The 16,774-nt window shown below is 36.1% G+C and overlaps 1 protein-coding gene across 2 annotated transcripts in view; it reads right to left on the reverse strand.

Moving 5' to 3' along the window:
• Nucleotides 1-16,774, reverse strand: part of WDR49 (WD repeat domain 49) — a 175,437-nt gene that overhangs the window by 85,141 nt on the left and 73,522 nt on the right. For both annotated transcript variants that reach the window (XM_032173951.1, XM_032173950.1), the window contains exon 8: nt 10,139-10,372. In XM_032173951.1, coding sequence (XP_032029842.1) covers nt 10,139-10,372 — 234 coding nt within the window. The remainder of the gene's footprint in view (nt 1-10,138; nt 10,373-16,774) is intronic.

Raw genomic sequence — 16,774 nt, forward strand, 5'->3', positions numbered from 1 at the left:
CAAAACATTCCAAAACTACCAAACTCCCATAAGAACTAGGCGAAAAATTTTAAAAATAGAAAAAAAAAAAACTTCCCTCTTTTTCACTAATATTAATTAAGCATTTACGCTTGCTTTATTTCGTGTATCTTTATATATAAGATCATTTGTTCTTAACAAAAATTCTACAAGGGATGTATTATAATTAGTATTTTATAGATAAGGAAGCTGAAACTTAGAGGAATTGAATCACCCACTCTGTGTAAAGTACTGAGAACTCTGCCTGACTCTAAAACTCCACCAATTCTCTTATTCTAAAAATCTACTTCTCAAAACAGTTGAGACTGTTTTGATGTCTCAACTGTGATGATGAGAGAGGCTGAGGAAAGGGTCCTCTCCTATGCTGGTTTAGTGTAGCTTTATGGAGAGCATTTGGCAATATTTGTCAAGATTACAGATGTAAATATTCTCTGCCCCAATAATTCAAACTATAGGAATTTATCCTACAGATATGTTCTCATCATTGCAGTTCTGAGCACAAGGTGAAAAACTGCTACATTATTTGTAACAGAAACTGCTGGAACCAACCTAAATGCTTAAACAAAGTTTGGAATATGCATGCAATGAAATACTACGCAACTGTGAAAATGGACAAGGATACTCTTTAGGTAATGAGATAAAACTATCTTTAGGATGTATTGTTACGTATAAAAGCAATGTACAAAGCAGTTTGTACATATAAAATGCTCTCATTTTTGAAAAAAGCCTATAAAATAATATATATTCTTAAATATTGAGTTATTAAATATTACATATCTATTCCAAAGAATAAGTTTACCCTGCAACAACACAGGGGTTAGAGATACCTACCTCCCACACAGTTAAAAATTCATGTATAATGTCGATCCCAAAAAAACTTAAGTACTCATATTCTACCGTTGACCAGAAACCTTACTGATAACATAGTTGATTAACACACATTTTGTATGTTATAGGTACTACATACTGTATCCTTACGACAAAGTAAGCTAGAGAAAAGAAAATGTTATTAAGAAAATTATAAGAAAGAGAAAATATACTTACTATTTATTGAGTGGAAGTCAATTATCATAAGGGTCTTCATTCCTGTCATCTTCACATTGAGAAGGCTGAGGAGAAGGAAGAGGAAGGGTTGGACTTACTGTCTCGGAGTGACAGAGACCAAAGAGGTGGAGGAGGTGGAAGGGGAGGCAGGATGTCAGGAGAGGCAGGCACACTTGGTGTAACTTCATAGAAATATATTGTAATTTCTGTCTGACTTTTTGCTTTTTCTTTTCTCTAAAAATGTTTCCAAACAGTACCAATCCCTCTTCCAATATCTGCTTTAGTTTCAGTGCCCATATTGTAGAAAGGTCTATGCCATAAAATAAGTCAAAAGCAGTCTTGAATAATCAGAACACTTCTGCCAGATTGTCTAACGTCCATTATTGTCTAACGTCCATTTGTGTTCTGGCGCTGCTTCTTCTATGTCTTCTTTCTCAGTCACTGGTTTGAAAGCACTGATCTTCATCAAGTCATCTTCTGTTCATTCCTCTGATTTAGTGTTTATCACATCTTGAATTTCCCCAAAATCCATATCTTGAAACCCTTCACCTCCTCCCCATTCCCACCTTTTTTGCCCTGTTCACAGTCTCTTTCATGATTTCCTTGATTGGCTCTGTTGTAGATCCTGTGAAGTCATGTGCAACATGTGGACACAATTTTCTTCAGCAGGAATTTATGGTTTCAGGTTTGAGGGCTCTCATGACTTTTTCTATAACAATGATGGATGGCATCTTCAATGGTGTGATCCTTCCAGGATTTCAGGACTTTCTCTCTACTCTGATTCTTTTCCATAGCATTGACGGTCCTTTTCATAAAGTACCAGTATCACGTGTAATGAGCCTTAAAGGTCCTCATGACCCCCTTGTCTAGAGGCTGATTTAGAGACGTTGTGTTTAGGGGCAAGTAGATCACTTTGATGCCTTTAGTGTTGAAATCATGAGATTCTGTGGGGCCAGGGGCATTGTCTAATATCAAAAGGACTTTAAAAAGCAGTCTCTTACTGGTAAGGTGCTTCCTGACTTCAAGGAAAAAGTACTGAAGGAACCAGTTCAGAAAATGCATTCTTATTGTCCAGGCCTTCATGTTGTACAGCCAAAAGAATAGCAGCTGATGTTCGTCTTTTCCATTCTAGGCTCAGAGGTTAGCAGCTTCATAGACAAGTGCTGTCCTGATCATAAACCTGGCTGCATTTGCATAAAATAGCAGAGTTGGCCTATCTCTTCCTGCCTTAAATCCTGATGCTTGCTTCTCTTCTTTATTAATAAACATCCTTTGTGGCATTTTTCTTTCCAGAACAAGGCATTTTCATCTGCTCAAAAATTTGTTCAGGCAGCAATCCTTTCTTCTCAATGATTTCCTTGATGGTGTCTGGGAACTCATTTGCAGGTTCTTGATTGGCAGAATCTGCTCCTCCTGTTATTTTGATATTTTTTATACCAAATTCTTTTCTAAAGTTATCAAACTATCCTTTGCTGGCATTAAATTCTCCAGCTTCAGATATTTCACCTTTCTTTTGCTTTAAACTATTGTATAATAACTTCTCATTCTCTAATCATATTAGTCTATAGGTATGCCTTTCTTATAGCAACCTGCACCCACATAAGACCTGTATTTTCAATATGAGGTAAAAAGGTATTTCACAAAAAAAGTATATGGTTTTTGCACCTGCTGGTATAACTACAGCAATGGTTTCATTAATTTCTTTTTCTTTTTTTATGGTGGTCCTAATGCTGGGTTCATTTATATTGAAATGGCAAGCAACCACAGCTGCAGACCTAAACCTATGGTACATATCAAGCAACTCAACTTTTTCTTGCAATGTCATGAGTTTTCTCTGCTTCTTGGTAGTACTTACAGCATCCCTAGTGGCACTTCTTATGAGTTCCATGGTATTATTCAAAATTTATGGTACTGCAATAAACAAGATGAGAAATATGCAAGCAGCTCGAGAGATCACATTTTACTGAGACAGGTAATTTAATGTAGAGAGCAACTGCTCATTTGGAGATGAGTATCACGTGGCATTTTAAACAAATGCAATACTTGACCTCACCACAACAGCAACAGGGGGTGGCTATGAAATCATTGCAGTAGTGCAGTATGTACTACAGTTAATTTTTTTTTTTTTTGAGACAGTCTTGCTCTGTTGCCCAGGCTGGAGTGCAGTGGTGCTATCTTGGGTCACTGCAAGCTCTGGCTCCCAGGTTCAAGCAATTCTCTGCCTCAGCCTCCAGAGTAGCTGGGATTACAGGCGCCCACCACCACGCCCGGCTAATTTTTTTGTATTTTTAATAGAGACGGGGTTTCACCATGTTGGCCAGGCTGGTCTTGGACTCCTGACCTCGTGATCCGCCCGCCTCAGCCTCCCAAAGTGCTGGGATTACAGGCGTGAGCCACTGCACCCAGCCTGTACTACAGTTAATTTTACACAGTTATGATTTAATACTCTATCTTTTTGTTTACATTTCTCTTGACTGCAAGTCTGTTTGGATACATAAGTTTTGATAAATTTTAACTTTTTATAATATATTTGTGTAGATTTTATTGTACTAACTAATAAAATAGGCTAGTGTATACATATCTTTTATGCATTCATTCTATGTATAATATTTTCTTAATTTTTTCATATTTCTAGGCAATTTATCTGTATTTTTTTAATTGTTGCAAATATCCAAAAAAAGTTCCAATATATTCATTTTTAAAAATCCATGTGGAGCTGGGCACAGTGGCTATGCCTGTAATCCCAGCTACTCAGGAAGCTGAGGCAGGAGAGTCACCTGAGGCCAGGAGTTCAAGGCTGCAGTAAGCCATGATCGTGCCACTACACTCCAGCCTGGACAACACAGCGAAAAAAAAAAAAAATCGGATACAAGTGGCCCCTCACAGTTCAAACCAGTGATGTTGAAGGATCAACTGTCCATATAAAGAAAAATATATATTCACTTGTTTAAGAGTAGAATAGCCCTTAAACATTGCTTTTGGAAGTCGTAAAACTGGTTGCCTACAGGAAAGGAAACTGAGTAGGCAGTGGCAGGGGGATAAGAGAAAATATTTGCCACATACCTTTTTGTTGCTTTGAATTTTTCAACACGTAAACATGTTATTTCTTCCAAACTAATCACATTAAATAAATGTGTATCTGTCCGTACATGTATGTGTGCATGTACATGTATGTTTTAGTATAACCTCTAAAACTAGGAACCTCTTATGTTTCCATCAAGTGACCACAGCACACAGCCTCAGAACTGACATACAACCAATTACAGCTTTAAGCTAGCAAAAAAACCAAACCAACAAACAAAAAAAACACCACAACTGTATTAATAGAATGGATGTCACTTGGTGCCCAGCAAAGAGGCAGGAAAGGAGAAAATTTTCATTTTGTAAATCCGGTTCTGTTCAAAAAAGAAACTCATGGATTTTGCACTAAATGTAAGCCCTAAAAAGGTAGACTGTCTTGTACAATGGAGATAAATTTCCCTTAAGCCTGTCCTCTTTTCTCCAATTTTACAATTACCAAGGGAAACATCAATTGAATTGTTTGGGTTCCCAAATACCCTCAATTTCCAAAAATTATGTGCAGAAAAGAGGACAAAAGATATGCTATCATGAGAAAATTATACCTCATCCCTCATTTTTTCAATAATGGAAGGCAACATGTTTATTATAATTTTTGGATATGCATATGTATACATAGAGCTGTTTGGACTGCAATAATCTAAGATAAGGTAACTATAAATTGTAAATAAGGTTAAGGGTGGAAAGTTTACTATAAAATTTCGAATATGATGGCATAGATAATAACTTTGTACAGATGCTATACATGTATACATAATGGAATTTTTTAACAAGAAAGTTTTTTTAGTGTTTATCTTTGATATATTTTTATATTGTGTTACAGTAAAGAAACAAAAAGCTGCAATTAAATGATGATAATGCCGGGTGCAGTTGCTCACGCCTGTAATCCCAGCACTTTGGGAAGCCGAGGTGGGTGGATCACGAGGTCAGGAGTTCAAGACCAGCCTGACCAACATGGTGAAACCCTGTCTCTACTAAAAACGCGAAAATTAGCCAGGCGTGGTGGTGCACACCTGTAATCCCAGCTACTCAGGAGGTTGAGGCAGGAACCCAGGAGGCAGAGGTTGCAGTGAGCCGAGATAGCACCACTTCACTCTAGCCTGGGTGACAGAGCGAGACTCCATCTCAAAAAAAAAAAAAAATGATGGTAAATATTTGCTCGTCGGTTCATCTTGAAGCAACCAAAGGTAAGGGCACCACTCTATGGCTGTGACCTGGACCAGCCCCCATTTTTAATAAGTAATTTGGCAGTTTGCAGATAGTGTAATAATCAAGTCTCAAGAAACAGCATCACTCCAGATAAAGTGAAGAGGGTCTAGTATTCAAATTTGCAAAGCCAGCAGACTTCTGGAGTATGAAAACCCCACAGAGAATCTCAGGAGATCTCTTGGAATAGGCCAGGTGAGCACTATCTGACCTATGTCTTCATGTAACCAAGTATGTGATTAATATATTAGAGATTAGAAGTGGGATAAAAAAGTAAGATTCTAGGGGGCGATTTATCAGATTGTCTGATAGTGCATATCCTTTAGCCTAGAAATTTACTCCTAAGAATTTACCCTAAAGAGATATAGTCATAAATATAAATGTATTTATCTAAAAAATCATAATAGTAAAGTCTACATCAAAGGAAATGGATCAGTAAATTACGATACATATATACAACGGGCTACTATGCTGCCTTTTAAAAATGATAAAGTAGTTCTACATTTAGCCGCAAAGAAATATATTCTAACATATTATTGAATAAAAAAGTATGTTACAGAGCCTTATTTATGTAAAATAGTCTATGCAGAGAAAGATGTTTAGAATATGTTGATATCAGCAATAGTTTTGTATTTGAGCTTTACTGCATTGCTTTAATTTCTTACAATAATCATGTAACATTTTGCATGCAATTACCAAAAAAAGTTATTTTGATAAGAAAAATTGTAAATACCATTTACTCTATTAAAATTTGATGACACCTAAATGTCTAGCTTGATTATAAATGTGTCCAAGGTTCCCAACAAACTGAAACACTATTTTACAAAAATACATAAACCTACATCATTAGGATGAGAATCATAGTGATAACACAAGTATTTTATCTATTCTAGTTTATATGTCTAGAAATACACGTTTTAAAGTTTCCTAAATTCATGAGTGTTTTTTTGTTTTGTTTTCTTGTAAAAAGCTTCATTTAAGAACTGAGTGCAAAGATGGTTCATTAGATCTGCCTCCAGGATATTGGATTGCTTTAATTCTTTCAAAATTGTACATTCCAGGGGACTCCTTCATCCAGTCCCAACTTGTTCTGCTGCTGGCTGTCAGGGCAAACTTTGCCAGGTGAAATAAAGTATATGATTTCCTTTAAAAGGCTTTGCATGGCTTAACACCACTTTCCTAGACAAGGATACAAGGGTATCAAAAGACAGGAAGATAAATAAAAGTCATGGAAATGTCCCAAGCACCTTTTATATAGGAATTATATTGGGTCCCCACTGAAGTCCAAATACAAGGAAATAACAAAGTGTAGGCAACATGTTGAAATAACAACAGAAGGGAAGGTTTTCATTAAATTCAAGCAAAGGGAAAATGTTCAAGAAAGACACCAAGCCAAATAACCAAAGATCAAGAGACCATGGGCTGAAAAAGCATTGCTTTCTGTTACACTTAGGATGAAAAATGGCAATAATTTATCATGTCTATTAGTCGAGCATTCATTTTGTGCTCAGAACAGTGTTAGGAGCTGTGGGAAAATACAAAAATGGAACAAAGGGATCTTCCCCTCACACCAAAAACATAGGAAGAGAGAGAAATAAGTTCAGTTAAGTGTTTTACGGGGAAAACAACTAAAAAATGCGACCAACGCTCAGAAAGAGAAATAAGTGTGGGTTGAGATAGCTCTGGAGACTTCAGGGAAGTGAGGACCAAAGCTGAGGCTTGCAGCTAAATGTTTACAAGATGAAACTGCAATGGCAAAGAAGAGAAGGAGGAGGATAAACAACTTTCCCACCTCAAGGGGCATTCCTGAGGAGAAGCAGGGGTAGGGACAAACTGCAGTTCAGGGTACCCTCCCCTTTCTAATTCTTCCTAACATTTGTCATCGCATGCCACATTGTTAAAGATTAAGGAATCTCAAGAAGTTAATAAGAAAAGGAGATGTCATAAAGCAGCAACATTCGCCCTCTGTGATATGGGGGACCTGAAAGAGTCTTTCAGGGCTGGCAGCATGGGAGACAAGAGGACACTTCCAAAATTTCAGTCCTAACAGAGCAATGCCAGGGAGGCACGTGCTATTCCCATTACTATTCCTACACCCCCACAGACACACACATTTTAAGAAGCTGGCAAACTAAAGCTCAGACAGGCTAAGCAGTCTGTCCAGTATTTGAATTCATATATTTCCAACCCAGCAGTTCTGAAAACTTTTTGTCTTGGGATTCCTTTGCATTCTTAAAAAGTATTGAAGAATCCAAATAGCTTTATGTGGAACACACACACACACACACACACACACACGTACACATATATAACACAAATAGATAGATCTGTATTTTTATACATATTTACCATATTAGATATTTATAGGGAGATATTAAAACACAAGAATATAAGAGCACACGTTCCCTTAGCCATAAGAACAATGCTGTTATCACACAACACACATCATGCAGCCTCTAGAAAACTCCACTGTACACTTTTGAGAGAATGAAAGTTAGAAAGCAAACAATAAATTAATATTATGATGAAAATAATTTTGACCTCCCATATTCCCTGAGAGAATCTGAGTCTCCCAGAGGTCCAAGATCACACTGTGAAAAATGTTGTTTTAATCTCAATTCTATGCTTTATTTTTCCAAGACCAGACAGTGATACATTCAACAAATGGCCGTCAATATGCTCCTAAGATCCCTTTACTGCTTTAACTCCCACGATGTCTGCGAAGTATTCCCAAACTTGCCACACCAAAATAAATCCTCTCTCCAAAAATGCATGGTAAGTGCTCAAGCTTCTTTGCAGGTGCTCACATTGTATCTTCTGTCTAGAACTACTTCCTCCTCCTTTTAGAGATTTTAGCTTTCAGGGCTCTGCTGAAATGTGACCAACACTGGCCCCAGGCAGAATTGATCGCTCTCCATAAAGAGCACTTGGGTTTTACCTCTACTTCGTTTTACTACGTTCTACTGTTTCTTTGTTAGTAATATGTCTCCCTTCCCGTCTTTCACTCCACAATCCTGTGATGACCACCTGTCCAACAATCATCAGCACTATGGGTAGGACCCAGATTTTCCCTTAAAGAGCTGAATCTTCCTGAGCTACTGGGGGGAAGAAACTATAGTTTATTAATCTCTAATTCTTCATTCTTGGCACGACACTTGTTCAAAACTGTGTTCTTTGCTTTGTCTAATTACTCTAAAATGATAAGTTATCACTGGCTGATGGGAATGTGAGTGATATTTTCTTTGTGCTTTTCTGCAATACATTTTTATAATTATAAATGTAACACATACAATGTTCGTGTTTCTATAACTTAGCAGCTAATAGGAAATGCTGATGTATGTGATACACAGCTCTATGTGCTTTACATACATATCAATGCTTATCATTATTTGTGTTATTCACAACAAGTAGAGGTGTAAATACTCAACTCAATTGTATAATGATACACCCTATGTCATATACCATATGTACATTGTCCTTTGGTTGCCTATAAGTTGCATGTATGTGAGTTACCTTGGCTTTGTCTTTATGCCCCAAATAAATCCATATCTTCTTTGTGTCTAATTTCCTGAATTTCTCAGGGAATATTGCTCATCTTATGGCCAGGCAACACAGGATTTTAACATCTATGCACAAATTTAGCATTTTAACTTTGCAGATCTCAATTAGGAGAATGTTCTCTTGGAAGCAAATACATCTCTCAGTGGCCACCAGGGAGTCAAATTAACTGGTGCCTTCATAAATTTCAGTAAAACATTTAGCAGGAAATGTTTTCCTGCAGATGGAATTCAAAATGAGTTGTTTTCTAAATGATTTTTATCTCCTAGAATAACCAGAAAACAGTGTTTTAAATAGTGACACGACACACTACTCATTACTAACAAAGGGCTTTCCACCCCTTGCACAAAATCTCCACTAGTCATTTCTATGTGAATGCAGAAGCTTCTGCAGAAGGGAAAAGAAAGAATGGATTGGGTTACTGTTTAATTGGCTGCAAGCTGGAGACTTGCTTCTGCTTGGCTCCTGCTGTGCTGTTACCATCAGGCCTGAGGGGATCACTGCAGCAGGCTAACCTCTGATGTTGCTTGCTCCCTTCATGATACCCACAGGCTGCCCCACACTGAGCTCACTGGCTTCACTGGCTGGGCCGCCCTGTCCTCCAAGAAGGGCTGTGGTCTGTGCAGTAACTCTGCTCCAGGGGAGCCCTGCTTCTTCATTGAGATGCAGGTAGTGGTCCCCTAAGCCAAGGCTGCGGAGCGTCATTAAAGTGGTGGGGAGACAAACAACACTTGTGCTGCATACCAAGTGGCATCACGTTTAACTGAATCATTTTATTATGAATACATTCTGGGCTGCCACTGTGAACCACTGGTGTAAAATATGCTGGCAAAAATGGATCTCTGCTAATTATGTTTCACCCATATTTCAGAACTTTCCACAGGGATACAGGAAGATGGTGTTCATAAAAGGGAATTTTACAAGCAGGTTCACTTGCATTTGGCTCAAGACTAGCAGATAACAAAGATAAGTTCAATTATATTACAGGTTGTTTTGTTTTAGCCGGAATGCTGTAATTCCTTATAACTCTATCACTGCTCCTGTGGTCACCGGCTGAAAATGAAATCATTTTCCAAGTTCACCTGAATGTATATTATTGCAGAAAAGCACATGGCTATTAAATCATTTCTTCCCATATTTGCCTTTACTATATTTGTCTTCCATTTTACCTAGTAAATGAGCCTCTGGACTTGGAGATATATTAGGAGAGTGAAAGAAAAGAAAGCATCATTACCTGCTTTAAGATAGAATTGTAAAGAACACAAGTGACTGCTTTCTCATGGCTTTTCACCCTCTTGCTGGCTTCACTTTTCATTGCCAACAATGCTAGCTGGTTATTAAACGAGATGAAAAGTCGTCCATGGGCTTCATCAAAGTGGAAGAGACATCTGAAGTCCTGACTTTTGGGGAAAGAACAAGTTATCCTCTGGATGGACAGCTGGTGTTGAATATCCCAGAGTCTCAAAACCTGGATGAAAAGTGATAAAATCATTTCAATATGTCAAAGATAATTGTAATTTTTTAGCCAATTTTTTTTCTAGCTCACCCTCAATAGCAGGCAGACAGTTGTTTCCTTCACAGTGCTATAATTGGTTCTCAATTCTGCCATAGCACCTATTATTTTGTATTTTAGTCACCTGTTTAAATATCTCCTAAATTATAAGCTCCTCTAGGAAAGGGGTTGGTATAAGGCTTGGCATTCAGTCCCTGGTATAAGGCTTGGCATTTAGTAAGTGTTTGCTGCAGGCAGAATAATAGTCCCCCAAAGATGTCCGTGTCCTAATTCCCAGAACCTGTGAATATGTTATCTTAGGTGGCAAAAGAGATTCTGCAGATATGACTACATTAAGGACTTTGAGATGGTGAGATTGTCCTGGATTATTTGGATGAGTCCAATCATAAGGGTCTTTAAATGTGAAAGAGGGAGGCAGAAAAATGATCAGCGTGGTGCAATATGAGGACTCTTCTTAGTCTTGCTGGCTTTGAAGAGGGCCATGATCCAAGGAAGCTTGAAAAGACAAAGGAATGGTTTCTCCCCCAGAGCCACCAGAAAGGATGAGACTCATGTCAAATTCCAACCTACAGAACACAAAATAAATTTGTGCTGTTTCAAGCTACTAAGTTTGTGCTCATGTATTACACTAGCAATAGAAAACTAATACAGTTCTCTCTCCCTCTGTCTGTCTATATATACATGTGTGTATACATATATATGTATATATGTGTGTGTAGATATATGTATCTATATATGTGTGGATAGATATATATGTATATATATATATGTATGTATGTGTATATATGTATATATGTGTTTTTGGTAAAATAAAAGAAGTGGCATTAAATGAGGTCAAGTTCATATAACCACAGATATTAAATTCTTATGCAAACACCTTCAAGACACATAAATGACATGAATTTACCAATGGATAGTAGAGGGCAAACACTAAATCCTTGCTCAAGAAATAGGTTGCTTTAGATTCAACAGACATTAAAAATTTTTTTTTCCTTTTCTTCTATTTTCTCATGGCTCCCTTCATTCCAAAGAGGGTGAGTCACACTAAGTGTCCCAGGAAGAAAACAGAAAGATTAGCTTTGCAGGTGCAAATGTTGGTGCTATCAGTAGTGGTATAGAATTAACAGAGACTACTGAGGGAGTGAAAAACCTCTCCAAAAGAGGGTATCAGGCAAGTCATCAAGACCTTGTTTACTTTTAAAAAACATGTAGAATGTATCTGTTGTACAAAATCAAAAAGCACCACAGAGCTTTTATCTTAACCATATCTCTGTAACCTAGGGTCAGATTTCCTGGGTTCTAATCTCAGTTCTGTTCCTTACTAACAGGGGGACCTCCAATAAGTTTTTTTTTCTCATCTGAGTTTTTAATGTAGTGTCTACCTCACCTAATGCTATGAGAATTAAATGAGAGTCTATGTCGAGCACTTAACATAATGACCAGCCTGTAATGTGTTCAATGAATGTTTCTTATTATTACGTCTATTTTTTCATTGTGTAAATATTAGAACCTAAAAGCAGAAAATGTTATTTCAAATAAACTAGTCTATCCAACACGAAAATAATTTCTAAATTATCTATAGAAGATAGTTTCTGTTTAGATGATTCCTTATTACCCCATAAGGCAGGCAACTTTATAGTTTCTAACCTATTTTAAATCATATACTGCTTTGGGAAAAAAATCTATTGAAAATGATGGTTCTATCCCAACTCATCAAATGCCTACAGCCATATATACATACAATTTTACATATAATTTATTTGGGTACATAGACACACCTCACAAACATACTAACAGTTCCCAGGAATCTACAAGATAGGAATCCCTACAGTAATTATTAAATATGTTCAGCCAAAGACATCTTCTTCTACCTTTTCATTCTATCCTACCTTCTTCTCACACCTGCATAAGCTTCCTCTTACCCCTTTTTTCCAGGTTAAAGGATCCCAGTTCCTTCAACCATTTCAATATCAGTTTTCAGATCTCACTACCACCTACCATGGTGGCCTCTTGATTCTCTCAGTGTCTTTGTTTCCACTTTCGCTCTAGGGGAGGGTAGTCATCCAGCCCTTGTTTACTTTTAAAAACCATAGTAAGATGCGTCCATTGTATAAAGTCAAATAGCACCACAGGGTTTTTATCTCAAGCCATATATTCTACCCCTAGTCCCAATCCTTAGAGATGGCCTTCTTTTACTCTTTTACTCTTTCTTGTTTATGATTTTTTCCGTAACACTAAATAATATAATTGTGCACACGTGTGTGTATATATGTGCGTGTAGTGTATATATTTTTATACAACTATATCTAGTGACTCAGAAAGAAGAAGAAAAATTATTTTTACTCCTTTTCTCCCTTTCTCCTCCCATTTCTCCCGTTAGCATTTTAATTTTTTAGTCCTATTGTTGTTATAATTTTAAATGTTTATACATTAATTATTGACCCACTAATTTAACACCATCTGTAAGCACCTAAAAATCTTTAAAGATCTGCTTTAAGCAAGTCACCCAGAATTGAGCCAATATTTCCAGTGTGCTCTAATCATTACAGGTGCTATAATTTCTTTAAAGCAGCCTATTTTTGCGTTAGCTAATTAAGCCTCTCCATCATGCTTTTCACTTGCCTTGATGTCTTAATTGAGCAAAATTCTATATATTATTCCCAGGAACAAATAACCAAGCCAGATGTCTACTATCCTGTTTCCAAAAATATATTTTTTAATTAAGACTAAAATTTTTCCTATTTTTGATCTAGAGTTTCAAGTGACAATATCATTTTGAATCCTAATTTCCCATGCTGTTCTCGTGACAGTGAGTGAGTTTTTACAAGATCTGATGGTTTTGTAAGCATCTGGCATTTCCCCTGCTTGCACTTCTCTCTCCTACCACCATGTGAAGAAGGCCCTTGATTCCCCTTCACCTTCTGCCATAATTGTATGTTCCTGAGGCCTCCTTAGCTGTGTGGAACTGTGAGTCAGTTCCTCACCATTCCTTTATAAATTACCCAGTCTCGGGTAATTCTTTATAGCAGTGTGAAAATGGGCTAATACAGACATAGGTAGTGTTCAATAAATATTTTTTGAATTAAAGATTGTGGCTCACTCTGTCTATACCCAGATCATTGATGAAAAGATCAAACGGGATATGCCCAAGAATACAACACTCCCACAAAAAAGTCTGCTTCACTTCTACATATTTATTTACCCAATTGCAGATCTCACATAATCCACAATGAAATTTTATGGGACTTTTAAAAATATCTTACAGAAATAATTACGCTTCTAGCATAGGGTAATGTCTCCATTTACTCTAACTACCAGCCCTTATAACAAGCTTGAACTAACCTAGTCAGTCTCTACTTGGTAAACCACATCACCAAACCCTCTGACCCTAAGAATATATATTCATAGAGAAAATTGGGTTTTCTTGCCAAAGATTTTTATTAAAGAACTCATTCTGGTTTTTAATCATCACTTAAAAAAAAAATAAAATTGTTTCAAACATTCTGGCAGCTCTCCAGGAAATGCTTATCTTAAAAAACATAAATTGTGTTATAAATATAAATAGAATTGATAAGCTTTTATTTTGAGTGTTACAGTTATAAAATTAGACACATCTAGATCATTCTCAAATACTTATATTACTAATGATAATCACGTCTTCATCATTCAAAATCCTGTCCTGTTTAGTATGGACCCCTTCTAAGAAATAGAAACTAACTTCATGTCATAATAATAATATAAGGTATAGTTGAATACACATTGACAATAACTCCACAGTACTGATGAACTATAATTTCTCCAGAATCATTTTTCATTGTGTTAAGTAATTTATATTGGATTTGATATTTCACTGACATTTAGTCACATAAATTATATGATAAATTAAAAACAGGTGAGCCATAACCTGTCTAGTCTACAACAGGTTACTTCTTGTTGTTAGCAATTAAAACTAGAAATATTTTTTTCAGAATGTGCACGTTTGTTAATTTTTTAAATTAATGTTTACTGTTCTTCTTCTTCTGGGGAACCCTAAACTCTCTCAACTAATGATCCCACTAAGTCCACCTTCCATCTTTAATTCTCTAATTTTGCTTTCTGCTGAGAATTAAGCAACAGCATTGAAGTACAGCCATGAAAGCATAAAATGGGTGACAGTATATGACCTCCCTTATGTTCTCAATTTTCTCTGCCAGTGGTTCTTAAACTTGACTTTAGAAACACCTATGATGCTCGAGAAATCTCCTATGCTTTGGCCCTTTCCCAGACCGATTAAATCAGAATCTCTGAGGATGCGGCTTAGACATTAGTATTTTTTTTAATCAGGCATTTCCTTTGCATTATACCTAACTCCTCTGTTTTGTTTTAAGGTCAATGATAATCTCCTTGAAAAAGAAATCTTTCCCTTAGCTTAATTAGTAATATCACATAGCTTGGCTTTAAACCAGATAATTGTATTCCCCTTCTTTTTTAATCAGTCTACATCCTTTTAATCATAAAAGCCCTCACATTAATTCAGTTTTATTAATCAAGTCTTTTGACAAAAATGTCACTTAAATATCTAGTTATTATTTGAGAATCCTGCATTCTCACCTTCTTTTATATTCAAGTTGACTTCTGGAATAGAATTAAACCACAGTTCAGAAAGGAGTATGTTTAATTTCAATTTTCATTTCAGATATCCTAGAAGTGTTTTCTTTATTTTTAGTAGAAAAAACAGATTCACAAACTTTTAAGCTTAAAAATTACAATGGAATAATTTTTTTAATTTGTATTATCCACAAAGTTTTATTTAAATTGATCGGTATCTATCTGCATCATTATATCTGAGAACTTGTGATATCTGTCTAAACTCAGACTTACTAAGTCAAGTCCATGAACGGGCATGTTTGGGGGCTCTGTATTTCATCTTCACTTGTAGATTAGCAAGAATAAGCACCTAAGTTTATGATTTTATATTAAGGCAAATAAATTTTACCATAATTAGTAATATCATATAGCTTTTCAAATAATGATAATGACATTTTCTTGCATAATCTTTATCTTCTTTTAACTGTTAACCTTTTAATAATGCAATATTACAAGTGAATACTGTATTATTTATATACAATAGATCTAGAAATCATGGATTGAGACTCCAGACACCCAATCCTAGTTTTCATCCTAGTCAGTTCAGATATGTGATTTTTATCTTTCCATTTGCTCATCTTTCTGCCGAAGGGCCCCCTACCAGCTCTGGAATTCTGTCAAATTTGTCTACAATGTAGTCAAATTACTCAATCCGTTATCTAAATACTCTAAAATAACAGTATTTCAAACAAGTTAAAAAAGGTACATTGTGAGGATTGAATCAAAGAAATGCAGGACATCACCACGTTTTCAGTCTCGCTTTGCTGAAGAATCCCCTACTCCCTGCCAGAGATGCACAGAATCACTTTATTCACACAGGCATCATAGAACTGTCATAAATCAGTAAGTAAATAATGAAATAAAGCTTTACTTCTGGGCTACGAATATTACATTTTTAAGTGGATAACTTCATAGATATAGGTAGGGGTATAAATAGATGTGTAAATGGATAGAAAATCTATTTTCAGTGCACTTTTAAATCCAAATCAGTATTATTTACATACTAGCAACATGTTTAATTCAAAGTAGTCAGAAAATAAAACAATTTGTAATTTCCTCATAAAGGCATAAAAGTGAAGGAGAAGTAGAAAACAGACTCAGATGACTCTATTTAAAGGAGACCTGCTTGGCTTTATCAAACATCTACTAACTCCTGTTATCCTGTTAGAGATAGATATAAAATAACAAGAAGAAAAAAGGGAGAGTGTGTGTATGCCTCCGTGTGTGTGTGTGTGTGTGTGTGTGTGTGTGTGTCTATTGCTAGGGAATTTTTGAGTACAGTAGTGCAGCAGCCCAGCTCACCAGGAGCAATCCACACAAATGGATAGCCTACTTGCAGATAATAGGATAACAGGAATGGAGGGCATTGCTTTCCCTGAACACACTTTTATGTACTAACAATCTATTTAGAAGTTAAGCCTCTCAGTAATCCACAAAAGCATAATCAGTAAATGCTTAAAGACAATTTTGTTTGACATGATGTATGCTAGCAGAACTATTCTACTGAATACCTTGGCTAATGTTTTTATCTTAAAGTCATATAACATTTCTTCCTTCAGAAAAGATTTTTGCTATTTTTTTCCCAAGACTGAAATCAAACTTAAAATACTAGTTTGAAATTAAAATCTTCTCTTCTGCCGTTTATCTTTAAATTGCTGCTATAACTATTATAATAGTTATAATGGTTTTTTTAGTTTTCTTCAACAGAAATGAGAGAAGACACACAGCTCT

Source organism: Hylobates moloch, unplaced genomic scaffold, assembly GCF_009828535.3.
Source record: "Hylobates moloch isolate HMO894 unplaced genomic scaffold, HMol_V3 SCAFFOLD_13, whole genome shotgun sequence".
NCBI lineage: Eukaryota > Metazoa > Chordata > Mammalia > Primates > Hylobatidae > Hylobates > Hylobates moloch.